The following is a 27,963-nucleotide window of genomic DNA, read 5'->3' on the forward strand; positions in this document are numbered from 1 at the left end:
CTCAACAGAGCCGGGACCAATATTCTCGCGGGGAGGTTTGCTGGTGCTGTTGGGGAGGGTTTAAACTAGCTTGGCAGGGGGGTGGGCACCAGCATGTAGGAGTGGAGAGGAGGAATGGGGAGCATGGAAGAGTGAGTGTGTTGGATGGTACTGGAGGGGGAGGTAGTGCTGGAGGCAGAAGTACCGCAGTAGATAGGAGCAGACTAAGAAAGACTGCGAAAAATTCCAAAATGGGTTTAGAATGCATGTACGTAAACGCACAAAGTGTGGTGAATAAGATTGGGGAGCTACAGGCAGAATTAGCCATGTGGCAATATGATGCTGTGGCAATAACGGAGACGTGGCTTAAAAACGGTGAGGACTGGGCACTTAATATTCAAGGGTACAAGGTGTTCAGAAAAGATAGGGAAGGGAAAAAGGGAGGTGGGGTGGCAGTGCTGATTAAGGAAGACGTTGTAGTGTCGGAAAAGGAGGGTGTTCTTGAGGGGACAAGGACAGAATCCATTTGGTTAGAGTTGAAGAGCAAAAAGGGTCTGATCACACTATTGGGGGTATTCTATAGGCCTCTAAATAGTGAGAGGGAGGTAGAGGAGCAAATCTGCAGGGAAATCGCAGAGATATGCAAGAGCTATAGAGTGGTGATATTGGGGGACTTCAATTACCGAAATATCGATTGGGATATTGCTAGGGTAAAAGGAAAGGAGGGGGAGGAATTTCTGAAATGTGTTCAGGAGAATTTCCTTCACCAATATGTTCTTGGCCCAACTAGGAAGGAGGCATTGCTGGATCTGGTGCTGGGGAATGAGGTGGGCCAGGTCGACCAAGTGTCTGTGGGAGAACACTTGGGTACGAGTGATCATCGTATCATAAGATTTAGATTTGCAATGGAGAGGAGCAAGGAACAATCTAGAGTGGAACTTCTAAACTGGAATAGGGCTAACTTCAATGGGATGCGACAGGATCTAGCCAGGGTAAAATGGAACCAAAGATTGACAGGAAAAACTGTAACGGAACAATGGGTGATCTTTAAGGAGGAGATGTTCCAAGTACAGGCTAGGTACATTCCAATAAGAGGGAAGGGTAAGGGAACCAAAGCAAGGGCTCCTTGGATGACGAGGGAGATAGAGGAGATGATGAAACAAAAAAAGAGGGTGTATGATGCATGTCAGGTGAATTCTTCAAGGGAGAACCAGACCGAATACAATGAGCTGAGAGGGGATGTGAAGATGAAAATAAGATTGGCAAAGAGAGAATATGAGAGTAGAATGGCGGTTAACATAAAAGGGAACCCAAAAATCTACCGGCATGTAAACAGTAAGTGGGTAGTAAGAGACGGGGCGGGGCCTATTAGAGACAAAGAAGGTGATATATGCTTAGAGGAGCAGGGCAAGGCTAGAATACTCAATGAGTACTTTGTATCGGTGTTTACTGAGGAGGTGCATCCTGAAAAAGTATCGGAAGAAGTGGAAAAGGTAGAAGCAATGGAATGGGTGAAAATCAATAGACAGGATGTACTAGAAAGGCTGGGTATGCTTAGAGTGGACAAGTCGCCTGGTCCAGATGGCTTGCATCCCAGGTTGCTAAGGGAATTGGGGGAGGAGATAGCGGAAGGGCTTGCCATAATTTTCTAATCTTCCCTAGATGCGGGGGAGGTGCCTGAGGATTGGAAAGTGGCAAATGCGACACTGTAGGAATTGTCAGATTCCTAACCAAAGGACTGAGATCGAGTCAGTTTGTCAACCAAACGAAGTTTAATACTGTTTTGCAGAAGTAGCAATCAAATGCAGGAGAACTAACTAACAGATCTATGCTCAATGCTGGCTGCACGAGGCCTGAGGGGGAGAGCTCCTCAGTCTGACGTCATGACGTCATCACGTTTCCCGCCGTTGGGAACGTCACGTGACCCACGTGGTGACGTCATCGCGTTTGGTCTTAACCCTACAGAGACCGCGCTATTTACATGTAGTAAAACGAATACAGGTACAGATTCATTCTGTTACAGATAATTATGTACATCGATATAAGAGTCCCTTGGTGGCTCTGCCACATGCGCCCCCCCAGAATTGTCTTTAACAGTGAAAGTCAATCGAAGAGGAGGTCGGACAAGTCTGTTCGTACGACTCCTATATTCCCGGAGAGGGATTTGCTGAGCAGTAGATGGGCTGACAGGTGGAACGATCCGGTCGGACGTAGTAGCAGCGGGCGGTCGACCACGACGTGGTGGTTGTGTAATTTTGACCGGCCGGTCGAGGTCCAGGTGCGCGGGCTTGAGGCGGTCAATTGAAATGTAGTCGGGTTTGCCACCGATGTCGATCAAAAAACTCTCGATCAAAAAACTCTTGTCGCCTGCCTCCCGTACCCGGAAGGGGCCCGTATAAGGAGGCTGGAGTGGACCGCGATGGGCATCATGGCGAACGAAGACAAACTCGGCCTGCCTTAACTCCGTTGGAATATGAGAGGAAGGAAGGCCGTGGTGCGACGTTGGAATCGGCTTAAAGGAGTCGGCCGTTTCTCGGTGGGTGCTGAGTTGATCGGCTGCGGACCACGGCTTAGTCGGCGATGGCAGGAAATCGCCGGGCACCCGGAGTGACTGGCCGTACACCAGTTCCGCAGAAGATGACTGCAGGTCTTCTTAAGGTGCCGTGCACAAACCAAGCATAACCCACAGGAGCTGATCCACCCATGCGGTGCCCTGAAGGCTGGCCCTTAGCGATGCCTTTAACGACCGATGGAACCGTTCACACAACCCGTTCGCCTGCGGGTGGTAGGCCGTGGTGCGATGGAGCTTGGTGCCCAAACCTAAGGCTACAGCGTTCCAAAGTTCGGACGGAAACTGTGGACCGCGGTCGGACAAAACATCTACCGGGACACCGAAACGTGCGACCCACGAGGAGATAAAAGCCCTGGCGACATCAGCGGAGGTAGTAGACGCCAAAGGAACTGCCTCCGGCCATCTGGTAGTGCGGTCGGCCATGGTCAGGAGGTGTGTGAACCCTTGTGATGGCGGAAGCGGCCCAATGAGGTCTACGTGGACATGGTCGAAACGGCATTCTGGCACTTCGAAAGTGGCCAAGGGGGCTTTTACATGCTGTTGTACTTTAGATTTTTGACAAATGACGCAGGTGTTAGCCCAGTCGCGAACATCTTTACGCATCCCTCTCCAGGCGAATTTAGATGCCAGTAATCTTTGAAACGCCTTCACGCCAGGATGCGAAAGTCCGTGTATGGCATCGAAAACTTTGCGACGCCAGGAAGTCGGAACGATCGGGCGGGGATCTCCCAAGGAGACGTCGCAGAGCACGGAGGTGCCTGCTGAGTGGAATTGCACATCTGCTGGCTGGAGGCAGGAGGAGTCGGAACGGAACGCCTGTGTTTCCGGATCGGTTGCTTGGTCAGCAGCCAGGTGGGAATAGTTTATCCCCAGCTGAACGGCTTGGACGGTCGCACGCGAAAGACAATCAGCCACCACGTTGTCCTTTCCGGCCACGTGCTGAATGTCGGTCGTAAACTCCAAAATAAAGGTAAGTTGTCGCTGCTGTCGAGCCGACCATGGCTCGGTGGTCTTGGCCATAGCGAACGTCAGTGGTTTGTGATCCACGAACGCGGTGAAGTGGCGTCCCTCTAATAAAAATCGAAAATGGCGGATAGCCAGAAACAGCGCCAACAACTCCCTGTCGAACGTGCTGCATTTGCGCTCATTACGTCGTAGTTGGCGACTAAAAAACGCCAGTGGCTGCCACGTGTCGCCGACCCACTGTTCTTGCACGGCGCCTATGGCGTAGTCAGAGGCGTCGGTCGTAAGAGCGATGGTGGCACCAGGCAGCGGGTGTGCCAACATAGTTGCGTTTGCTAGAGTGGCCTTTGTGTCGCTGAAGGCGCAGTCCATCTCGGGCGTCCAAACCACGGACCCTTTACCCGGCTTTCCTCTGAGAGCCTCGTAGAGTGGTTGCATAAGTTGAGCAGCCCTAGGTACGAAACGGTGGTAAAAATTTACCATACCCAGGAACTCCTGGAGGGCCTTGATGGACTGCGGCCGTGGGAAAGCTGTAATCGCCTCTACCTTCGACTGAAGCGGCATCGCACCCTCCGAAGTGATGCGGTGGCCCAAGAAGTCGACATGTGGTAGGCCGAACTGACATTTGGCCGGGTTGATTATCAAGCCATGTTGATGGAGGCGGTGAAAGAGGGTGCGCAACTGGCAAATGTGTTCCTCTTTGGTAGAGCTGGTGATCAGAATATCGTCAAGGTAGACGCCTGCGCTGCATTCTTGAGCCCAAATGACACCCGGAGGAACTCTAAAAGTCCAAAGGGAGTAATGACCGCCGTCTTTGGGATGTCTTGGGGGTGTACAGGCACTTGATGGTGTCCACGTACGAGGTCGACCTTGGAGAATATTGACTTTCCCGCCAAATGCGTGGAGAAATCCTGTATATGCGGTATTGGGTACCGATCGGGAGTTGTAACGTCATTAAGGCGTCGGTAGTCACCGCATGGCCGCCATCCGCCACCGGGTTTCGGGACGATATGGAGAGGCGAGGACCAGGAGACTATTCGACCGGCGAATAATCCCCAGCCGCTCCATTGCGGCGAATTCTGCCTTTGCGGCCGCGAGTTTGCTGGGTTCTAGGCGCCGAGCCCGTGCGTAGACTGGAGAGCCGGTCGTTGCGATGTGATGCGCCACGCCGTGTTTGGCGGTCGATGAGGAGAAGGTGGGCTTGGTTAGTTCCGGGAATTCCCCGAGCAGGCGAGTGAATTCATTAGGCGCAGGCGTAGCACAGGAGACCGTGTGCGACACAACTGCACTGTGGAAACAAGGGATGGAGTTGAAGGTGGCCGCGCTAATCAGTCGGCGATTTCTCACATCCACCAAAAGGCTGTTGGCGCCGAGGATGGCTTGCGAGATTTTGGCAGTGATGAAGTCCCATTGAAAACGCTGTCCGCCGAAACACACCTGGGCCCGCCGTTTACCAAAGGTACGGATGGCACCGCCGTTGGCGGCCTGGAGGGGAAAGCCACGCCTCCCAGTCCGGATGTCAAGGACGGAGGCGGGCAGGATGCTACACTGCGCCCCCGTGTCGCATAAAAACCGTAGGCCCGAGATGGAATCGGTAATGTAAAGGAGCTTCTCGGAATCGCCGATCGCCATCGCGGCCGTGGGACATCCCTCAGGCTCGGGCTTCCTTTCCCGTATTTGGCACTGGTGCTTTTTTCTTCACTTGAGGCGTGAAACTGCAGGGAGGCCGGCAGCATCTGGCTCTCGCGCCAAAACGGGCGTGGTAAAAACACAAGCCAGGCGATGGAGGCGTCGAGGCGGAGTCCACGAGGGAGGGGCGCCTTGTGGTGGCGCAGTACTGCTGCGTGACCGCATAAACAGTGTCTGCTTCGGCGGCAAGTGCGTCGCAATCTGTGGTATCCGATCTTGCGAGGGCTGCCTGTACCTGCTCGGGCAATTGGCTCAAGAACAACTCTCGAAAGAGGAAGCATTGCGGTTCGGAGCCAAGGAGTGTGAGCATCTGGCACATTAACTCCGATGGCTTGGAGTCGCCTAACCTGGGCAACGTAAGTAAGCGGCGTGCGCGTTCCGCCTTCGTGAGGCCGAAAACCTGAATTAACCGCGCTTTTAGCATTTTGTACTTGCCGTCGACCGGGGGGGTTTTCGAGCAGGTTGATGATCCTCGAAGCCGTGGAGCCGTCGAGTGCGGAGACCACGTAGAGGTAACGGGTCTGATCCGCCACGATGTTTCGCAGTTCAAACTGAGCTTCCGCTTGCACGAACCAGGAGGCCGCCTGTTGTTCCCAAAACTGAGGGAGCTTCAAAGCCACCGCGTTCGCTTCCATCATCTCGTTGCGTGTCGCTTCCTCCGCGAAGATCGTTCGCGAAAGTTCGGGGTCACCACTGTAGGAGTTGTCAGATTCCTAACCAAAGGACTGAGATCGAGTCAGTCTGTCAACCAAACGATGTTTAATACTGTTTTGCAGAAGTAGCAATCAAAACGCAGGAGAATTAACTAACAGGCCTATGCTCAATGCTGGCTCCACGAGGCCTGAGGGGGAGAGCTCTTCAGTCTGACGTCATGATGTCATCATGTTTCCCGCCGTTGGGAACGTCACGTGACCCACGTGGTGACGTCATCGCGTTTGGTCTTAACCCTACAGAGACCGCGCTATTTACATGTAGTAAAACGAATACAGGTACAGATTCATTCTGTTACAGATAATTATGTACATCGATATAAGAGTCCCTTGGTGTCTCTGCCACAATACCATTGTTCAAGAAAGGGTGTAAGGACAATCCTAGTAACTGCAGGCTGGTCAGTTTAACATCAGTGGTGGGTAAAGTTTTAGAAACAATAATCAAGACAAAAATTAACGGGCAGTTGGAAAGGTTTAAACTAATTAAGGAGAGCCAACACGGATTTGTAAAAGGCAGATTGTGTTTGACTAATCTAATTGAATTTTTTGATGAAGTAACAGAGAGGATCGATGAAGGGAATGCAATGGATGTTGTCTACATGGATTTTAGGAAGGCGTTTGACAAAGTACCACATAGAAGGCTGGTTAACAAAATTGAGGCTCATGGAATAGGTGGGTCAGTGGCAGCTTGGATAAGGAATTGGCTTAAGGACAGAAAACAGCGAGTTGTAGTAAATGGCTGTTTTTCAGACTGGAGGATGGTAGACAGTGGTGTTCCCCAAGGGTCAGTGCTGGGGTCACTGCTTTTTTTGATATATATAAATGACCTGGATATTAGAATACAGAGTAGAATTTCTAAATTTGCCGATGACACCAAACTTGGGGGTGTGGCAAACAGTGAGGATGATACCAATCGACCAACAGGACATAGAAAGGCTAACAGAATGGGCAGACAAGTGGCAGATGGAATTTAATACAGAGAAGTGTGAGGTGATGCATTTTGGCAGAAGGAACAGGGAGAGGCAATATACACTTAATGGCACAGTTTTAAAGAGTGTGCAGGGACAGAGGGACCTGGGAGTTAATGTGCATAGGTCCCTGAAGGTGGCGGGACATATTGAGAGAGTGGTTAGCAAAGCATATGGGATCTTGGGCTTCATAAATAGAGGTATTGAGTACAAAAGTAGAGAAGTTATGCTGAACCTTTATAAAGCGCTGGTTAGACCACAACTGGAGTATTGCGTCCAGTTCTGGTCACCACACTTTAGGAAGGATGTGAAGGCCCTTGAGAGGGTGCAGAGGAGATTTACCAGAATGGATCCGGGGATGGGGGATCTTAGCTACAAGGACAGGTTGGAGAAGCTGGATTTGATTTCATTAGAGCAAAGGAGGTTGAGGGGTGATTTGATCGAGGTGTACAAGATTATGATGGGTTTGGATAGGCTAGACGGGGAAAGGCTGTTCCCACTAGTTGATGGTACAAGGACTAGGGGACACAGATTTAAGGTTTTAGGCAAGAGATACAGGGGGGACGTGAGGAAAAACTTTTTTACGCAGCGAGTGGTGAGGACCTGGAACTCGCTGCCGACGGAAGTGGTGGAAGCGGAGACACTCAATGTTTTCAAGGGGAGACTGGATAGGCACCTGATGGAAATAAACTTGCAGGGCTACGGGGATAGAGCGGGGGAATGGGACTGACTGGATTGCTCTACAGAGAGCCGGCACGGACTCGATGGGCCGAATGGCCTCCTTCTGTGCCGTTATGACTATTATTATCTGAATGGCAATAGATTGGGAGAAGGGGAAGTGCAACGAGACCTGGTTGTCCTTGTGCACCAGTCGCTGAAGGTAAGCATGCAGGTGCAGCAGGCGGTTAAGAAGGCAAATGGTATGTTGGCCTTCATAGCGAGAGGATTCGAGTACAGGAACAAGGATGTCTTGCTGCAGTTGTACAGGGCCTTGGTGAGACCACACCTTGAGTATTGTGTGCAGTTTTGGTCGCCTTATCTGAGGAAGGACGTTCTTGCCATGGAGGGAGTGCAGCGAAGATTCACCAGGCTGATACCTGGGATGGCAGGAATGATGTATGAGGAGAGATTGGATCGATTGGGCTTATACTCGCTGGAGTTTAGAAGAATGAGAGGGGATCTCATTGAAACTTATAAAATTCTAACAGGACTGGACAGACTAGATGCAGGAAGGATGTTCCCGATAGCCGGGGAGTCCAGAACCAGGGGTCACTGTCTAAGCCATGATCTCATTGAATGGCGGAGCAGGCTCGAGGGGCCGAATGGCCTACTCCTGCTGCTATCTTCTATATGTTTCTATGACTCTATGACTATGATATTGTGACTCTAAACCTTGCTCTCTGTTTCCCTCTCTCTCTCAGATCATTAAGAACTTCTACAATGAGACGTACATTTTACGGACGGGATCCCCAATCTCAGAGAAAGCCATGATGCAATTGTGGTCCGTCTCCGTCTCCATCTTCTCAGTTGGTGGGATGATGGGAGCGTTCTCTGTCGGAGTGTTTGTTAACCGCTTCGGAAGGTGAGTGCAGTCACTCCCACCTCCCTCTATCCACCGCTCCCACCTCTAACCATCGCCTGCGACTAGCTGTTGCCCGCCTCTAACCGTCGCCTGTCTCTCCCCTCCCCCAGGCGGAATTCCATGCTGATGATCAATATCCTGGCCATTATCGGTGCGGCCTTGATGGGCATATCCAAGTTTGCTGGCTCCTTCGAGATGATAATCCTGGGCCGCCTGATCATCGGGATCTATTGTGGCCTCGCGACAGGGTTTGTGCCCATGTACGTGGGCGAGATCTCCCCCACCAACCTGCGGGGGGCTTTCGGGACCATGCACCAGCTGGGAGTGGTGATCGGGATCCTCATTGCTCAGGTAGGCCTGGGATCACCGGGGGGGGTGGGTGGGGTGAGGTGGGGTGGGAGGGGAGAGACCAGGCCAGCAGCCTGACCCAGAGAGACCAGGCCCGCAGCCTGACCCGGAGAGACCAGGCCCGCAGCCTGACCCAGAGAGACCAGGCCCGCAGCCTGACCCGGAGAGACCAGGCCTGAAGCCTGACCCGGAGAGACCAGGCCTGAAGCCTGACCCGGAGAGACCAGGCTTGAAGCCTGAACCGGAGAGACCAGGCCCGCAGCCTGACCCGGAGAGACCAGGCCTGAAGCCTGATCCGGAGAGACCAGGCCTGAAGCCTGATCCGGAGAGACCAGGCCTGAAGCCTGATCTGGAGAGACCAGGCCTGAAGCCTGATCCGGAGAGACCAGGCCTGAAGCCTGATCTGGAGAGACCAGGCCCGCAGCCTGACCCAGAGAGACCAGGCCCGCAGCCTGACCCGGAGAGACCAGGCCCGCAGCCTGACCCAGAGAGACCAGGCCCGCAGCCTGACCCGGAGAGACCAGGCCTGAAGCCTGACCCGGAGAGACCAGGCCTGAAGCCTGACCCGGAGAGACCAGGCCTGAAGCCTGACCCGGAGAGACCAGGCCTGAAGCCTGATCCGGAGAGACCAGGCCTGAAGCCTGATCCGGAGAGACCAGGCCTGAAGCCTGATCTGGAGAGACCAGGCCCGCAGCCTGACCCGGAGAGACCAGGCCTGAAGCCTGATCTGGAGAGACCAGGCCTGAAGCCTGATCTGGAGAGACCAGGCCCGCAGCCTGATCTGGAGAGACCAGGCCCGCAGCCTGACCCGGAGAGACCAGGCCTGAAGCCTGATCTGGAGAGACCAGGCCTGAAGCCTGATCTGGAGAGACCAGGCCTGAAGCCTGACCCGGAGAGACCAGGCCCGCAGCCTGACCCGGAGAGACCAGGCCTGAAGCCTGATCTGGAGAGACCAGGCCTGCAGCCTGACCCAGAGAGACCAGGCCCGCAGCCTGATCCAGAGAGACCAGGCCTGCAGCCTGACCCAGAGAGACCAGGCCTGAAGCCTGACCCGGAGAGACCAGGCCTGAAGCCTGATCTGGAGAGACCAGGCCTGAAGCCTGATCCGGAGAGACCAGGCCTGCAGCCTGACCCAGAGAGACCAGGCCCGCAGCCTGATCCAGAGAGACCAGGCCTGCAGCCTGACCCAGAGAGACCAGGCCTGAAGCCTGACCCGGAGAGACCAGGCCTGAAGCCTGATCTGGAGAGACCAGGCCTGCAGCCTGACCCAGAGAGACCAGGCCTGCAGCCTGACCCAGAGAGACCAGGCCCGCAGCCTGACCCAGAGAGACCAGGCCCCACAAACTGACCCAGAGTCTGTGTCTGGGCCTCACTCGCGGAGTCTGGGCCCCGCAGACTGACCCAGCGTCTGTGTCACTCGCTGAGTCATAAGAACATCAGAAATAGGACCAGGAGTAGGCCAGATGACCCCTCGAGCCTGCTCCGCCATTCAATAAGATCATGGCCGATCATCAACCTCAACTCTCCCGCCCGATCTCCATATCCTTGATTCCCCCAGAGTCCACAATCTATCCACCTCAGCCGTGAATATACTCAAAGATTCAGCATCCACAGCCCTCTGGGGCAGAGAATTACAAAGATTCACCGCCCTCTGAGTGAAGAAATTCCTCATCTCAGTCTTAAATGGCCGACCCCTTATCCTGAGACTATGCCCCCTGGTTCTAGACACTCCAGCCAGGGGAAACAACCTCTCAGCATCTACCCTGTCAATCCCCTTCAGAATCTTGTATGTTTCGATGTGATCACTTATCATTCTTCTAAACTCCAGAGAGTATCGGCCCATTCTACACAATCTGTCCTCATAGGACAACCCCCTCATCCCAGGAATCAATCTAGTGAACCTTCGTAGCACCGCCTCCAAGGCAAGTATATCCTTCCTTAGATAAGGAGACCAGAACTGCGCACAGGTCTCCAGGTGTGGTCTGACCAAGGCCCTGTACAATTGGAGCAAGACTTCCTCACTCTTATACTCCAGGCCCCTTGCAATTATGGCCAAGCCATTTGCCTTCCTTATTGTTTGCTGTACCTGCATGTTAGCTTTCTGACTGGCCCAGAGACTGCGTCTGGGACTCACTCACTCAGTCTGGGCCCATAGTCTAACCCCAGTCTCTGTCTCTGTCTCTCTCTCTCAGATTTTTGGGCTCCAGTCCATGATGGGAACTGCGGAGCTGTGGCCTGTGCTGTTGGGATTCACCGCCTTCCCCTCGCTTGCCCAGTGCGCCCTCCTGCTGTGCTGCCCCAAGAGCCCAAGGTTCCTGCTCATCAACAGGAACGAGGAGGATGAGGCCCGATCAGGTAAGGAGCGGGAGATAGGGGAGGGGGGTTGTTGTGTCCGTGTATAATAAGACACAGACTGCGGAGAACGGTACAACAGGCGTTTACTCAACGTGGCTCACAGTGGAACTGATCTGTACAGATCACTACTCAGTGCTATATACAGGTGTGGTCACTGCTGGTACTGCAGTATACATGAGCTGTAAAAAGTAGTCCTCTCTCTTAAAGGTACATACATTACAATTCCTCCCCTTTTAGATTAACAGCACGGTGGCATAGTGGTTAGCACTGTTGCCTCACAGCGCCAGGGACCCAGGTTCGAATCCGGCCTCGGGTGACTGTCTGTGTGGAGTTTGCACATTCTCCCGTGTTTGCGTGGGTTTCCTCCGGGTGCTCCGGTTTCCTCCCACAGTCCAAAGATGTGCGGGTTAGGATGATTGACTATGATAAAATTGACCCTTAGTGTTAGGGGGATTAAATACGTGGGGTTACGGGGATCGGGTGGGATATGTGTCGGTGCAGGCTCGATGGGCCGAAATGGCCTCTATCTGCACTGTGGGGTTTCTGTGATTTCTGTGATAACACTCATTTAACAATTAAATATCAAACTAATTACAATTAACACTTTTAACATGCAACATTGGCTGAAAATAGTCTATTTATATATTCAGTCTTTGGGGAGGCTTCCTGATCCTTTCTGGATAGCGCCTTTCCTGAGTGTCTTGCTCTTGGTGCGGAGGCGATTCTGGCCCCCTGTCGTTGGTTGGTTCATCAGCTTCCGATGCTACTGTTTCTGGGGTAGATGCGACCTGTACGTCGGGTTCATCACCAGGTACGTATGGCCGAGGCATGGGGTTGACTTGTTCCTGTGACTCTAGGATCTGGTCAGCATGGCGTCTCACGATGCTCTCCCCAACGTCCACTGTGTACATTAGTGGGCCCTGCCGTGTGCGTATCGTTCCTGGCTGCCATTTTTCTGTTCGGTAGTCGCGGGCCAAGACTGGTTGCCCTACATTAAAGCTCCTTGTTGGCTTCTCATGGATGTGCTGGAATTGCTTACTCTCAACATCTCTTCGTACGTTTGGTCTGAGCAAATCCAGGCGAGATCTTAACCTTCGGTTAAAGAACATCATGGCTGGGGCCTGGTTGGTGACTGCATGTGTCGCATTCCGGTAGGCGAACAGGAAATTGTCCACCTTGTGCTGCAGCGGAATGTTGTCATTGTACATAGCCTTTATTGCCTTCTTAAAGGTTTGTACGAACCTCTCAGCCAATCCATTTGTGGCTGGATGATACGGGGCGGATGTATAATGCCTTACCCCATTCTTTTTCAAGAACTTCCGTGTGATGAAATATGCCTTCATCAGACCTGCTTGTATTTTACCTGCTTGTATTGTGTGAACCACACCTTTTTGTTCCTATTGTGTGTATTGGCTACGCCCCTGTCTTTTGCCATATAAAGGTCTCAGGAGCTGTATGAGTCACTCACTACCAGATGAACCCGATGTGGGAAGACCTGCTATGCTGCTATGTTCTTAGTGATTAAAAGCCTTCAGTTGAATCCTTGTCTTTGAGTCATTGATGGCATATCAATTTTAATCACTAAAACACCAAGATGGATCGACTCCTGAAACCAGAGCGCTTGGATCTGGACCCCCATGCCTCAGACGCAGCCACACAGTTCGGACACTGGTTCCAATGCTTCGAATTTTTCATTGCAAACTCATCCATCGCCATAGCCGCAGCCGAAACCGCTACCGGAGACATGAAACTGGGAATCCTGCGAAACTGGGTGAGCCATCGGGTCTCCCCTCTCATCCAAGATGCCACCAGCTACGAGGAGGCCTGCACCATTCTGAAGGCCCAATATGCGCAGCCAATAAACGAGGTGTACGCCAGGCATCTTCTGACTACTCGCACGCAGCGGCATGGTGAGTCACTAGAGGACTTTATACTAAACCTAAAAGTACTGGGCAGAGACTGTAACTGTAAGGCCGTGTCTGCCATCGTGTACACGGAGGAGCTGATTCGAGACTCCCTTATTGCGGGCCTCAGTTCAAATTACATTCGGCAGAAACTGTTTGAAAAGGAAGCACTGGACTTAAAACAGGCTATAGATATAGCGCAATCGCTGGATATGGCCCAGAGGAACTCTGAATCCTGTTCCCCAGGCCACGCGGCCCACTCTGCCTCATGCGCGCCGTGGGGGCCGCCATCTTGGAAGCCATCTTCACCTCCCAGGTCTCAGGCCAGCCCAGCACCATCGGAGCCCCAGCCTCCACCCAGGAGCCCCACTACTGCCGCGATGCATCGGGGCCCGAAATGCTACTTCTGCGGTCAGGACAAACACTCCAGGCATCTGTGCCCAGTGAAGGGCACCACCTGTTTTAAATGCGGGAAGAAAGGACATTTCAGCAAAGTCTGCAGAGGGAACCCCGCCTCCAACTCCACCACTGCCGCGTGCGCGCCGTGGGAGCGACCATCTTCGAAGCCATCTTGTCCACCCTCATGGAGTCCACCATCTTGCCCCGACTACACGGACCTCCAGGACCCACTGGTGGCCTCAATCACAGTGGACCAATCCAGGCCGCACCCGTTGTCTAAATCGATGATGGACATAGAGGTAAACGGGAACAAGGTTGAATGCTTGATTGACTGCGGGAGCACCGAAAGCTTTATTCATCCTAGCCTGGTAAAACGACTTTCTCTAACGATAGTCCCCACACAGGGCAAAATCGCCATGGCCGATAAGACTCATACCTCAAAAATTACAGGTTTCTGCGCGGTTATGTTGTCGGTAAAAGGCAATGATTACAGAGATTTTAAACTATTGATAATGCCAGATCTCTGTGTGAGCGTGATCTTGGGTCTGGACTTCCAGTGCCACCACCAAAGTATCACGCTTACCTACAGTGGGTCCCAGCCGCCCCTCACAGTGTGCGGTCTGGCTACCCTGAAGGTCCAGCCGCCCTCTCTGTTCGCCAACCTCGCACCCAACTGTCGACCCATCGCGACCAAGAGTAGGCGGTACAGCTGGGAGGATAGACGGTTCATTGCGTTGGAAGTAGAAAGACTCAGGCGGGAGGGTATCATCGAATGCAGTACCAGCCCGTGGCGCGCCCAGGTAGTAGTAGTTAAGGGTAGCGAAAAGAAGCGGATGGTGATAGATTATAGCCAGACGGTTAATCTATACACCCAGCTAGATGCCTACCCTCTGCCCTGCATAGCGGATATGGTTAACCAAATTGCGCAATACCGGGTGTTTTCCACCATCGACCTAAAATCGGCATACCACCAGCTCCCCATTAGGCCGGAGGACCGTCCATACACCGCCTTCGAGGCGAACGGACGCCTCTACCACTTCCTCAGAGTCCCCTTTGGGGTAACGAACGGGGTCTCGGTCTTCCAGCGGGAGATGGACCGCATGGTCGATGAGAACCAGTTAACAGCCACCTACCCATACCTAGACAACGTCACCATCTGTGGCCACGACCAGCAAGACCACGACTCGAACCTCGCGAGATTTCTGAAAACCGCCCTCAGACTCAATCTCACCTACAACGAGGATAAGTGTGTCTTTAGCACCACGCGCCTCTGTATCCTGGGCTGCGTGGTGGAAAATGGGGAAATCGGTCCGGAACCCGACCAATTGCGCCCCCTACGGGAGCTACCCCTACCAAACACTCCCAAGGCCCTGAAAAGGTGCCTGGGGTTCTTCTCCTATTACGCCCAATGGGTCCCCAATTATTCCGACAAGGCCCGTCCCCTCCTGAAATCAACGTCCTTCCCGCTCACAGCCGAGGCCCACGCCGCCTTCAACAGCATTAAATACGACATTGAGAAGGCCGCGCTGCGGGCAGTGGACGAAAACATCCCTGTCCAGGTCGAAAGCGATGCGTCCGACTTCGCTTTAGCAGCCACCCTCAACCAGGATGGGCGGCCCGTAGCCTTTTTCTCAAGAACCCTCCAAGGGCCCGAGATCAGGCACTCCTCGGTAGAGAAGGAGGCCCAGGCCATAGTGGAGGCAGTGCGGCACTGGAGGCACTACCTAGCCGGCAAACGCTTCACCCTGCTTACCGACCAGCGGTCGGTAGCCTTCATGTTTAACAACAAACAGAGGGGGAAGATCAAGAACGACAAAATTCTCAGGTGGCGGATCGAACTCTCCACGTTTGAGTACGACATAATATATAGGCTGTGGGGCCCTCAACGAATCCCCCGACGCCCTATCACGAGGGATGTGTGCCAGCATCCAGGGGGACAGGCTACAGGGCCTCCACAATGGCCTCTGCCACCCGGGGGTCACCCGGCTATTCCACTTTATAAAATCCCGTAACCTGCCCTATTCCATCGAGGAGATTCGGTCTATGACCAGGGACTGCCGCACCTGTGCGGAATGCAAGCCCCGTTTTTTCAGACCCGACCGAGCCCACCTGATCAAAGCTACACGGCCATTCGAGCGCCTGAGCTTAGATTTCAAGGGACCACTCCCCTCCACCGACCGCAATGTGTACTTTCTCAACATTGTGGACGAGTACTCCCGCTTCCCATTCGCCTACCCCTGCCCAGATATGACCAGTGCCACGGTCATCAAGTGCCTCGGCAACCTGTTTTGCACGTTCGGCATGCCTAACTACATCCACACTGACAGGGGGGCGTCGTTCATGAGCGATGAACTGCGCCAATACCTGCTGTCGAAGGGGATAGCCACGAGTCGGACCACTAGTTATAACCCCCGGGGTAATGGGCAAGTGGAGAGGGAGAACGCGACGGTGTGGAAGGCGGTCACCTTAGCATTAAGGTCTAAAGGCCTCCCCACCTCCCGCTGGCAGGAGATCCTCCCAGACATACTCCACTCGATAAGGTTGCTACTGTGTACTGCTACTAACGCCACTCCTCACGAGAAGATGTTTGTTTTTCCCCGCAAATCAACCTCAGGAGTATCCCTACCTTCGTGGCTCTCCACCCCAGGGACAGTCCTATTACGGAAGCATGTGAGGGGCCACAAAACGGATCCCCTCGTGGAGGCAGTACACCTACTCCACGCAAACCCACAGTACGCGTACGTCAAGCACGCCGACGGGCGTGAAGACACCGTGTCCATAAAGGACCTCGCCTCGGCAGGAAGCGACGACGACGACCCATCACCACCACCCCAGAAGAACCTCCACCATCCCCAGAGGTATCCTCACCACCCCCAGCAGTACCTGCAACAACCCCAGCACATGGGTATGCCCAGGAGGGCACCACGGACTCCCGGTCGGAGCCCAAGGTACTGTTGCGACGTTCAGGAAGGACTATCACACCCCCGGACAGACTAAATCTGTAGAAGGGGTGAATGTGATGAAATATGCCTTCATCAGACCTGCTTGTATTTTACCTGCTTGTATTGTGTGAACCACACCCCTTTTGTTCCTATTGTGTGTATTGGCTACGCCCCTGTCTTTTGCCATATAAAGGTCTCAGGAGCTGTATGAGTCATTCACGACCAGAGAACCCGATGTGGGAAGACCTGCTATGTTGCTATGTTCTTAGTGATTAAAAGCCTTCAGTTGAATCCTTGTCTTTGAGTCATTGATGGCATATCACTCCGGAACTCTTCGGACACAAATTGTGGTCCGTTGTCGGAGCAAATCTGTTCTGGCAAGCCATTCCTGGCAAAAATGGTCCGTCGGACTGCAATAGTTTTCTCCGTGGTGGTGGAGGACATTTTGATGACCTCAGGCCATTTTGAGTGCGCATCCACGGCTATTAAAAACATTGAGTCCATGAATGGACCAGCAAAATCAATATGCACCCGTTGCCATGGAGATGAGGGCCACTCCCATGGGTGTAGAGGGGCCTGTGGTGGTGCATTTTGGACTTTCTGGCATCCTGAGCAGCTCTTGGTCAGGTCCTCGATTTGTTTATCGATTCCCGGCCACCACACATAAGCCCTGGCTAGGCTTTTCATTTTTACCCCTCCCAGATGACCCTCATGAAGCTCATTGAGCACTCTATCCCTTAACTTGGGTGGAATTACCACTCGGGATCCACACATCAAGGTCCCCCGGCACACTGACAGCTGTTCTCTCCTTGCCGAGAATGCTGGCAACAGTGAGTCGCCATGTGCTGGCCATCCCTTCACCGTCAAATCATATACCCGAGACAGATCGGGTCATTTCGGGTTTCCTTTTCGATACAAGCGTTAGTTACCGGTAGGTATTCAACTATAGTCGAATGGAATATTTCGACAGGGTCCACTGCTGGTTCTTCCTCCGCAGTAGGCAGTGGCAGGCGTGATAGCCCATCAGCATTTCCATGCTGTTTCGTGCCCTTATATTCAATCTCCTAGTGGTGCGCCCTTGGAAAAAGTGACCATCTTTGTAGTCGTTGCGCAGTCATCACCGGAACGCCTTTCTTCGGATTAAAAATGGAGACAAGAGGCTGGTGATCAGTCAGCAAGGTGAATTTCTGCCCGTGCAGATAGTGATTGAACTTTTTCACTCCCCACACTAGGCTGAGTGCCTCCCTGTCAATCTGGGCGTAGTTACACTCGGCTGAGGTTAGTGATCGTGACGCAAAGGCTATTGGCCTCTCTGAGCCGTCCGAGAATTTGTGCGACAGCACCGCTCCAATGCCGTAGGGTGACGCATCACATGCCAACCGAATTGGTAATGCTGGGTTGTAATGGGCCAATGCCTCTTTCGATGTGATTAGTGTTTTGCTCTTCTGGAAAGCTCGTCTACATTCGTCACTCCACTTCCATGGCACCCCAGTTTGCAGTAGGGTGTTCAGTGGGTGTAGTATTGTAGACAAATTTGGCAAGAACTTATAGTAGTAGTTTACCAGCCCGAGGAACGACCTCAGTTGTGACACATTTTCCGGTGCTGGAGCCTTGACTACTGCCTCAATCTTCTCTGGGGACTTATGTAACCCCTCTTTATCGATAACGTGGCCACAATACGAGATCTGTTTTCTAAAAAACTCGCATTTGCGGCGGTTAGCTCGGAGCCCATATTCCTGCAATCTAGTGAGCACCTGCTCTAGGTTGGCAAGGTGATCACTGTCATTTTCGCCCGTGACCAGGATGTCGTCCAAATAACACTGGGTCCCTGGGATCCCTTGCAGGACTTGTTCCATTGCCCTCTGCCAAATAGCCGGAGCTGATGCTTCCCCGAATACCAGCCGGTTGTATTGGTAGAGACCTTTATGGGTGTTGATTGTGAGGTATTTCTTTGATGCTTCTTCTACCTCCATTTGCAGATACGCCTGGGCCAGATCAATCTTAGTGAAGCGTTTCCCTCCAGATAGCGAGGCGAAAATATCTTCAATCCGCGGAAGTGGATATTGTACGGTGTGAAGGACCGGGTTCACTGTTACCTTAAAGTCCCCACAGATGCGAACCTTCCTTGGTTCCCCAGGCGTGCTGCTCAACGACTTTTTCATCACAGGGACGATGGGTGTAGCCCACTCGCTCCAGTCTACCTTGGACAGTACAGCTGAACGTTCCAGACTCTCCAGCTCTGCTTCGACAGCTGGGCGGATCGCATAAGGTACTGGTCTGGCCTTAAAAAATTTTGGGCTTGCGTTTTCTTCAATTTTAATCGTCGCTGTCATGCCTTTTAGTGTTCCGAGTCCTTGCTGGAACACTTCTTTCGCGTCCGTTAGGACCTTTGACAGTCGCCCAGGTGTGACGTCGTCATCCTTTTTGTCAGCCACAGTCAGTGCCTGTATGGAATGCCAATCCAGTTGTATTTTCCGGATCCATTCACGTCCCAGTAATGGTGGTCCTCCATCTTGCAATACATACAGGTCTAGTTTTGGTGTTTCCTTACTGTTATATATAACGGTCACCCTTATTTTTCCTTTGGGGTAGACTTTTTGCCCTGTGTACGTCTTCAAAATAATTTTTGTGTCTCAAGGGTATGTGTGAGAATAGCCGCTCGTAGTCCCGTCGGTTTATGACTGTTAGGGCTGATCCTGTGTCCAATTCCATCTTTACCTGGACTCCTGCTATCTTGAGAGTGACCCAAATGGTTCGGTGATCCTCCGTTGTTATCATATTATGTAGTTTCAGACAACTCCGTTCCCTGCTTTCGGAGTCGTTATCACTATTTTGTTCGTCTGAACTATTCTCCGTCATCTTATGTACCTTCTTGTACTTTTCTTTGATAGGTTTCTTATTGCTGGTTTTCTTTCCCGACCTGCAGACTCATGCTATGTGTCCTAATTTTCCACACTGTCTGCACACTTTGTCTTTGAACCAGCAATCATTCTGGTCATGTGTTGTTCTGCCGCAGCGATAGCACTTCTCTGTTCCATATAACATTTCGTTTGTGCCATATTCTTGCGGTCTCTGTTGTATCTCTGCAGCGCCCCGTGCTGCTGCTTCATATGATACCGCAATGCTGAAAGCCTTTTCCAGCGTAAGGTCCTTTTCAGATAAAAGCCGTTTCTGGGTTCCTTCACTTTGAAGCCCACACACAAACTTGTCCCTTAAGGTATCTGCCAGTCCCGCTCCAAACTGGCAGTGTTTCGATAGTTTGCGCAGTTCTGTTAAATAATCAGCATTGCTTTCATCCTTATGCTGGTTCCGTTTGTGAAACTTGAATCTTTCTGCTATCAGCAGCGGTGTGGGGTTTAAATGTTCCTTTAGTATCGTTACTATGTCTTCAAAACTCTTTTCCATTGGCTACGTTGGGGTTGCTAGATTTCGTAATAAACCATGCGTCTTTGCACCCATTAAATTTAACAATACCGACGCTTTCTTGTCATCTGACACCTCATTTGCCTTGCAGTATACCTCTATTTGTTCGACATATGTAGTCCAATTGTCGACTTCATTGTCAAATGCGGTGATACTGCCACTCTTCGGCATTTTGGGTGTGGTTTAAAATGGCGTCTCCCAATGGCTTAAAATGGCGTCTCCCGCGCTTTCCTTCCTCCCCCGCTGCTGCCAACGCCGCTCTCGGCAGTTCTCGTGGCAATGGCGACACCCTGTAGGTTTCGCGCGCTTCTCCTGCGCTGCTGCCAACGCCGCTCTCGGCGGTCCTCATGGCAATGGCGGCGCCTCGCGGGTTTCTGATCGTCTCTCTCTCCCTCTCTCCGATGCTGCTCAGCCCCTGAACACCGGCTGCGCCCTGTGTGCTCTGCCCTCTCTCTCTCTCCCCCGTCGACGCTGCTCGGCCCTTTGCTGTGCCGCTCGGTCGGGCTCTAGCCCGCCGCTGTCCGGGAAGGGTCTGCGCACTACCTGTTGCCAGCCCTTTTCGCTGGACCACCTCGACTGGAAAGCCAAGCCTGGCTCTCGACAGCCTCCCTCGCAATTCTCGAGTCTCTGCTGGACGACTGGGCGGTTGCCCGTGGTCAACGCCCGAGTCTCTGGCCTTGACCTCCAATCCACTGATCTCCAGGAACGATCTCCGGGAGGTGATGCAGAGTTGCAGGTAGGTTCGAACTTGCCTCGTCGCCAATGTTGTGTCTGTGTATAATAAGACACAGCCTGCGGAGAATGGTACAACAGGTGTTTACTCAACGTGGCTCACACTGCAACTGATCTGTACAGATTACTACTCAGTGCTATATACAGGTGTGCTCACTGCCGGTACTGCAGTATACATGAGCTGTAAAAGATAGTTCCCCACTTAAAGGTATATACATTACAGGGGTGAAAAAGGAGAAGGAGAGGGGGGGGGTGCGGGTGAAGGGGGTCAGGGGAGAGGGAGAGAGGAGGTGGGGGAGAGAGTGAGTGAGGGAGAGGAGAGAGCGGGTGGGGGGGAGAGAGAGGGAGAGGGGGAGAGGGGTTGGGGGAGAGGGAGAGGGAGAGGGGGAGAGGTAGGAGGAGAGAGAGAGTGAGGGAGGGGGGAAGTAGAGGGGGAGAGGTAGGAGGAGAGAGAACGTGAGGGAGGGAGGGGGAGAGAGGGGGAGAGGGGGGAAAGAGAGAGGGAGAGAGGGGGGAGAGAGAGAGGGAGAGGGAGAGAGGGGGAGAGAGAGAGGTAGGAGGAGAGAGGGAGAGGGTGAGGGGGAAAGAGAGAGGGAGAGAGGGAGAGAGAGGGAGAAGGAGGGAGAGGGAGAGAGGGGGAGAGAGAGAGGGAGAGGGTGAGAGGGGGAGAGAGAGAGGTAGGAGGAGAGATTGAGTGAGGGAGAGAGGGAGGGAGAGGGAGAGAGGGGGAGGGAGAGAGAGAGGGAGGAGGAGAGAGAGGGAGAGGTGGTGGCGAGGGAGAGTGTTTCGAGGGAGGGTGAGGGAGAGAGGGGGAGGGGGAGAGAGGGAGGTAGAGAGAGGAAGGGAGGTGGAGAGAGAGAGGGAGAGAGGGAGGAGAGAAAGGAAGGGAGAGAGAGAGAGGGAGGGAGAGAGAGGAAGGGAAGTGGAGAGGGAGAGGGGAGAGAGAGTGTTAGAGGGAGGGAGAGGGAGATAGAGAGAGGAAGGGAGGTGGAGAGAGAGGGAGAGAGAGAGGGAGAGAGTCAGGGAAGGAGGGAGAGAGAGAGAGTGGGAGGGAGAAAGGGGAGAGAGGGGAGAGAGGGGGAAGGAGGGAGAGCGAGGGGAGGGAGAGGGGAGAGGGGAGGGAGGGAGAGGGAGGGAGGGGAGAGGGGAGAGGGGAGGGAGGGAGAGGGAGGGAGGGGAGAGGGGAGAGGAAGGGAGGGAGGGAGAGAGGCGGAAGGAGGTAGAGCGAGGGGAGGGAGAGGGGAGAGGGAGGGAGGGAGGGGGGAAGGAGGGAGAGTGAGGGGAGGGAGAGGGAGGGAGGGAGGGAGAGAGAGGAGAGGGGAGGGAGGGAGAGGGGAGGGTGGGTCGCTGGTCCGCCCCTGGTTAATCGCCCTCTTTCTCCGCCAGTTCTGCAGAAGCTGTGGGGAGTGACGGATGTAGATGCCGATATCCAGGAGATGAAGGAGGAGAGCCGCAAAATGGCGCTGGAGAAACGGGTCACCATCGCCGAGCTCTTCCGCTCGCCCATCTACCGTCAACCGCTCATCATATCCATCGTCATTCACCTCTCCCAGCAATTCTCCGGCATCAATGCAGTGAGTGAGACCTCTGGCCAGGCCCCGCCCCCATCCAATCCCCACTCCGGAGCGGTCCCGAGCCCCACACACCGGGAGCAGGAAGATCCCAGGCCCCGCCCCCATCCAATCCCCACTCCGGAGCGGTCCCGAGCCCCACACACAGGGAGCAGTAAGATCCCAGGCCCCGCACCATCCAATCCCCACTCCGGAGCGGTCCCGAGCCCCACACACAGGGAGCAGGAAGATCCCAGGCCCCGCCCCATCCAATCCCCACTCCGGAGCGGTCCCGAGCCCCACACACAGGGAGCAGGAAGATCCCAGGCCCCGCCCCATCCAATCCCCACTCCGGAGCGGTCCCGAGCCCCACACACCGGGAGCAGGAAGATCCCAGGCCCCGCCCCATCCAATCCCCACTCCGGAGCGGTCCTGAGCCCCACACACAGAGCAGGAAGATCCCAGGCCCCGCCCCATCCAATCCCCACTCCGGAGCGGTCCTGAGCCCCACACACAGAGCAGGAAGATCCCAGGCCCCGCCCCATCCAATCCCCACTCCGGAGCGGTCCTGAGCCCCACACACAGGGAGCAGGAAGATCCCAGGCCCCGTCCCCATCCAATCCCCACTCCGGAGCGGTCCCGAGCCCCACACACACAGAGAGCAGGAAGATCCCAGGCCCCGCCCCCATCCAATCCCCACTCCGGAGCGGTCCTGAGCCCCACACAGAGAGAGCAGGAAGATCCCAGGCCCCGTCCCCATCCAATCCCCACTCCGGAGCGGTCCCGAGCCCCACACACAGGGAGAGCAGGAAGATCCCAGGCCCCGTCCCCATCCAATCCCCACTCCGGAGCGGTCCCGAGCCCCACACACAGGGAGCAGGAAGATCCCAGGCCCCGTCCCCATCCAATCCCCACTCCGGAGCGGTCCCGAGCCCCACACACCGGGAGCAGGAAGATCCCAGGCCCCGCACCATCCAATCCCCACTCCGGAGCGGTCCCGAGCCCCACACACAGGGAGCAGGAAGATCCCAGGCCCCATCCCCATCCAATCCCCACTCCGGAGCGGTCCCGAGCCCCACACACAGAGAGCAGGAAGATCCCAGGCCCCGTCCCCATCCAATCCCCACTCCGGAGCGGTCCCGAGCCCCACACACCGGGAGCAGGAAGATCCCAGTCCCCGTCCCCATCCAATCCCCACTCCGGAGCGGTCCCGAGCCCCACACACCGGGAGCAGGAAGATCCCAGGCCCCGGCACCATCCAATCCCCACTCCGGAGCGGTCCCGAGCCCCACACACAGGGAGCAGGAAGATCCCAGGCCCCGTCCCCATCCAATCCCCACTCCGGAGCGGTCCCGAGCCCCACACACAGAGAGCAGGAAGATCCCAGGCCCCGTCCCCATCCAATCCCCACTCCGGAGCGGTCCTGAGCCCCACACACAGGGAGCAGGAAGATCCCAGGCCCCGTCCCCATCCAATCCCCACTCCGGAGCGGTCCTGAGCCCCACACACCGGGAGCAGGAAGATCCCAGGCCCCGCACCATCCAATCCCCACTCCGGAGCGGTCCTGAGCCCCACACAGAGAAAGCAGGAAGATCCCAGGCCCCGTCCCCATCCAATCCCCACTCCGGAGCGGTCCTGAGCCCCACACACACAGAGCAGGAAGATCCCAGTCCCCGTCTCCATCCAATCCCCACTCCGGAGCGGTCCCGAGCCCCACACACAGAGCAGGAAGATCCCAGGCCCCGCACCATCCAATCCCCACTCCGGAGCGGTCCTGAGCCCCACACAGAGGGAGCAGGAAGATCCCAGGCCCCGTCCCCATCCAATCCCCACTCCGGAGCGGTCCTGAGCCCCACACACAGGGAGCAGGAAGATCCCAGGCCCCGTCCCCATCCAATCCCCACTCCGGAGCGGTCCCGAGCCCCACACACCGGGAGCAGGAAGATCTCAGTCCCCGTCCCCATCCAATCCCCACTCCGGAGCGGTCCCGAGCCCCACACACAGAGCAGGAAGATCCCAGGCCCCGCACCATCCAATCCCCACTCCGGAGCGGTCCCGAGCCCCACACACCGGGAGCAGGAAGATCCCAGGCCCCGTCCCCATCCAATCCCCACTCCGGAGCGGTCCCGAGCCCCACACACAGGGAGCAGGAAGATCCCAGGCCCCGTCCCCATCCAATCCCCACTCCGGAGCGGTCCCGAGCCCCACACACAGAGCAGGAAGATCCCAGGCCCCGCACCATCCAATCCCCACTCCGGAGCGGTCCCGAGCCCCACACACAGAGCAGGAAGATCCCAGGCCCCGTCCCCATCCAATCCCCACTCCGGAGCGGTCCCGAGCCCCACACACAGAGCAGGAAGATCCCAGGCCCCGTCCCCATCCAATCCCCACTCCGGAGCGGTCCCGAGCCCCACACACCGGGAGCAGGAAGATCCCAGGCCCCGTCCCCATCCAATCCCCACTCCGGAGCGGTCCTGAGCCCCACACACAGGGAGCAGGAAGATCCCAGGCCCCGTCCCCATCCAATCCCCACTCCGGAGCGGTCCCGAGCCCCACACACCGGGAGCAGGAAGATCCCAGGCCCCGTCCCCATCCAATCCCCACTCCGGAGCGGTCCCGAGCCCCACACACAGGGAGCAGGAAGATCCCAGGCCCCGTCCCCATCCAATCCCCACTCCGGAGCGGTCCCGAGCCCCACACACCGGGAGCAGGAAGATCCCAGGCCCCGTCCCCATCCAATCCCCACTCCGGAGCGGTCCCGAGCCCCACACACCGGGAGCAGGAAGATCCCAGGCCCCGTCCCCATCCAATCCCCATTCCGGAGCGGTCCTGAGCCCCACACACCGGGAGCAGGAAGATCCCAGGCCCCGTCCCCATCCAATCCCCACTCCAGAGCGGTCCTGAGCCCCACACACAGGGAGCAGGAAGATCCCAGGCCCCGTCCCCATCCAATCCCCACTCCGGAGCGGTCCCGAGCCCCACACACAGGGAGCAGGAAGATCCCAGGCCCCGCACCATCCAATCCCCACTCCGGAGCGGTCCCGAGCCCCACACACAGGGAGCAGGAAGATCCCAGGCCCCGTCCCCATCCAATCCCCACTCCGGAGCGGTCCCGAGCCCCACACACACAGAGCAGGAAGATCCCAGGCCCCGCACCATCCAATCCCCACTCCGGAGCGGTCCCGAGCCCCACACACAGGGAGCAGGAAGGTCCCAGGCCCCGCACCATCCAATCCCCACTCCGGAGCGGTCCCGAGCCCCACACACAGGGAGCAGGAAGATCCCAGGCCCCGTCCCCATCCAATCCCCACTCCGGAGCGGTCCCGAGCCCCACACACAGAGCAGGAAGATCCCAGGCCCCGTCCCCATCCAATCCCCACTCCGGAGCGGTCCTGAGCCCCACACACTAGGGGCAGGAAGATCCCAGGCCCCGCACCATCCAATCCCCACTCCGGAGCGGTCCCGAGCCCCACACACCGGGAGCAGGAAGATCCCAGGCCCCGTCCCCATCCAATCCCCACTCCGGAGCGGTCCCGAGCCCCACACACAGGGAGCAGGAAGATCCCAGGCCCCGTCCCCATCCAATCCCCACTCCGGAGCGGTCCCGAGCCCCACACACAGGGAGCAGGAAGATCCCAGGCCCCGTCCCCATCCAATCCCCACTCCGGAGCGGTCCCGAGCCCCACACACCGGGAGCAGGAAGATCCCAGGCCCCGCACCATCCAATCCCCACTCCGGAGCGGTCCTGAGCCCCACACACAGGGAGCAGGAAGATCCCAGGCCCCGTCCCCATCCAATCCCCACTCCGGAGCGGTCCCGAGCCCCACACACAGGGAGCAGGAAGATCCCAGGCCCCGTCCCCATCCAATCCCCACTCCGGAGCGGTCCCGAGCCCCACACACAGGGAGCAGGAAGATCCCAGGCCCCGTCCCCATCCAATCCCCACTCCGGAGCGGTCCCGAGCCCCACACACAGGGAGCAGGAAGATCCCAGGCCCCGCACCATCCAATCCCCACTCCGGAGCGGTCCCGAGCCCCACACACCGGGAGCAGGAAGATCCCAGGCCCCGTCCCCATCCAATCCCCACTCCGGAGCGGTCCCGAGCCCCACACACAGGGAGCAGGAAGATCCCAGGCCCCGTCCCCATCCAATCCCCACTCCGGAGCGGTCCCGAGCCCCACACACCGGGAGCAGGAAGATCCCAGGCCCCGTCCCCATCCAATCCCCACTCCGGAGCGGTCCCGAGCCCCACACACAGGGAGCAGGAAGATCCCAGGCCCCGTCCCCATCCAATCCCCACTCCAGAGCGGTCCTGAGCCCCACACACAGGGAGCAGGAAGATCCCAGGCCCCGAACCAACCAATCCCCGTTCCGGAGCGGTCCCGAGCCCCACACACACAGAGCAGGAAGATCCCAGGCCCCGTCCCCATCCAATCCCCACTCCGGAGCGGTCCCGAGCCCCACACACAGGGAGCAGGAAGATCCCAGGCCCCGCACCATCCAATCCCCACTCCGGAGCGGTCCCGAGCCCCACACACCGGGAGCAGGAAGATCCCAGGCCCCGTCCCCATCCAATCCCCACTCCGGAGCGGTCCCGAGCCCCACACACAGGGAGCAGGAAGATCCCAGGCCCCGTCCCCATCCAATCCCCACTCCGGAGCGGTCCCGAGCCCCACACACCGGGAGCAGGAAGATCCCAGGCCCCGTCCCCATCCAATCCCCACTCCGGAGCGGTCCCGAGCCCCACACACAGGGAGCAGGAAGATCCCAGGCCCCGTCCCCATCCAATCCCCACTCCAGAGCGGTCCTGAGCCCCACACACAGGGAGCAGGAAGATCCCAGGCCCCGAACCAACCAATCCCCGTTCCGGAGCGGTCCCGAGCCCCACACACACAGAGCAGGAAGATCCCAGGCCCCGTCCCCATCCAATCCCCACTCCGGAGCGGTCCCGAGCCCCACACACAGGGAGCAGGAAGATCCCAGGCCCCGCACCATCCAATCCCCACTCCGGAGCGGTCCCGAGCCCCACACACCGGGAGCAGGAAAATCCCAGGCCCCGCACCATCCAATCCCCACTCCGGAGCGGTCCCGAGCCCCACACACAGGGAGCAGGAAGATCCCAGGCCCCGTCCCCATCCAATCCCCACTCCGGAGCGGTCCCGAGCCCCACACACAGGGAGCAGGAAGATCCCAGGCCCCGCACCATCCAATCCCCACTCCGGAGCGGTCCCGAGCCCCACACACCGGGAGCAGGAAGATCCCAGGCCCCGCACCATCCAATCCCCACTCCGGAGCGGTCCTGAGCCCCACACACACAGAGCAGGAAGATCTCAGTCCCCGTCCCCATCCAATCCCCATTCCGGAGCGGTCCTGAGCCCCACACACAGAGAGCAGGAAGATCCCAGGCCCCGTCCCCATCCTATCCCCATTCCGGAGCGGTCCTGAGCTCCACACACTAGGGGCAGGAAGATCCCAGGCCCGGCACCATCCAATCCCCACTCCTGAGCGGTCCTGAGCCCCACACAGAGAGCATGAAGATCCCAGGCCCCGCACCATCCAATCCCCACACCGGAGCGGTCCTGAGCCCCACACACACAGAGCAGGAAGATCCCAGGCCCCGCACCATCCTATCCCCACTCCGGAGCGGTCCTGAGCCCCACACACACAGACAGCAGGAAGATCCCAGGCCCCGCACCATCCAATCCCCACTCCGGAGCGGTCCTGAGCCCCACACAGAGAGAGCAGGAAGATCCCAGGCCCCGCACCATCCAATCCCCACTCCGGAGCGGTCCTGAGCCCCACACACACAGAGCAGGAAGATCCCAGGCCCCGCACCATCCAATCCCC

General features: G+C 56.4%; 1 protein-coding gene across 1 annotated transcript in view; it reads left to right on the forward strand.

The window, feature by feature from the left end:
• Nucleotides 1–27,963, forward strand: part of LOC147091590 (solute carrier family 2, facilitated glucose transporter member 3-like) — a 240,930-nt gene that overhangs the window by 52,157 nt on the left and 160,810 nt on the right. The window contains exons 2-5 of the mRNA XM_085976611.1: nucleotides 8,303–8,463; nucleotides 8,574–8,814; nucleotides 11,004–11,166; nucleotides 21,953–22,291. Coding sequence (XP_085832737.1) covers nucleotides 8,369–8,463; nucleotides 8,574–8,814; nucleotides 11,004–11,166; nucleotides 21,953–22,291 — 838 coding nt within the window. The 5' untranslated portion in view covers nucleotides 8,303–8,368. The remainder of the gene's footprint in view (nucleotides 1–8,302; nucleotides 8,464–8,573; nucleotides 8,815–11,003; nucleotides 11,167–21,952; nucleotides 22,292–27,963) is intronic.

This window comes from Somniosus microcephalus, unplaced genomic scaffold (genome assembly GCF_052327205.1).
Source record: "Somniosus microcephalus isolate GS21.2 unplaced genomic scaffold, FLI_Smic_1.0 unresolved_chr3, whole genome shotgun sequence".
Lineage (NCBI taxonomy): Eukaryota > Metazoa > Chordata > Chondrichthyes > Squaliformes > Somniosidae > Somniosus > Somniosus microcephalus.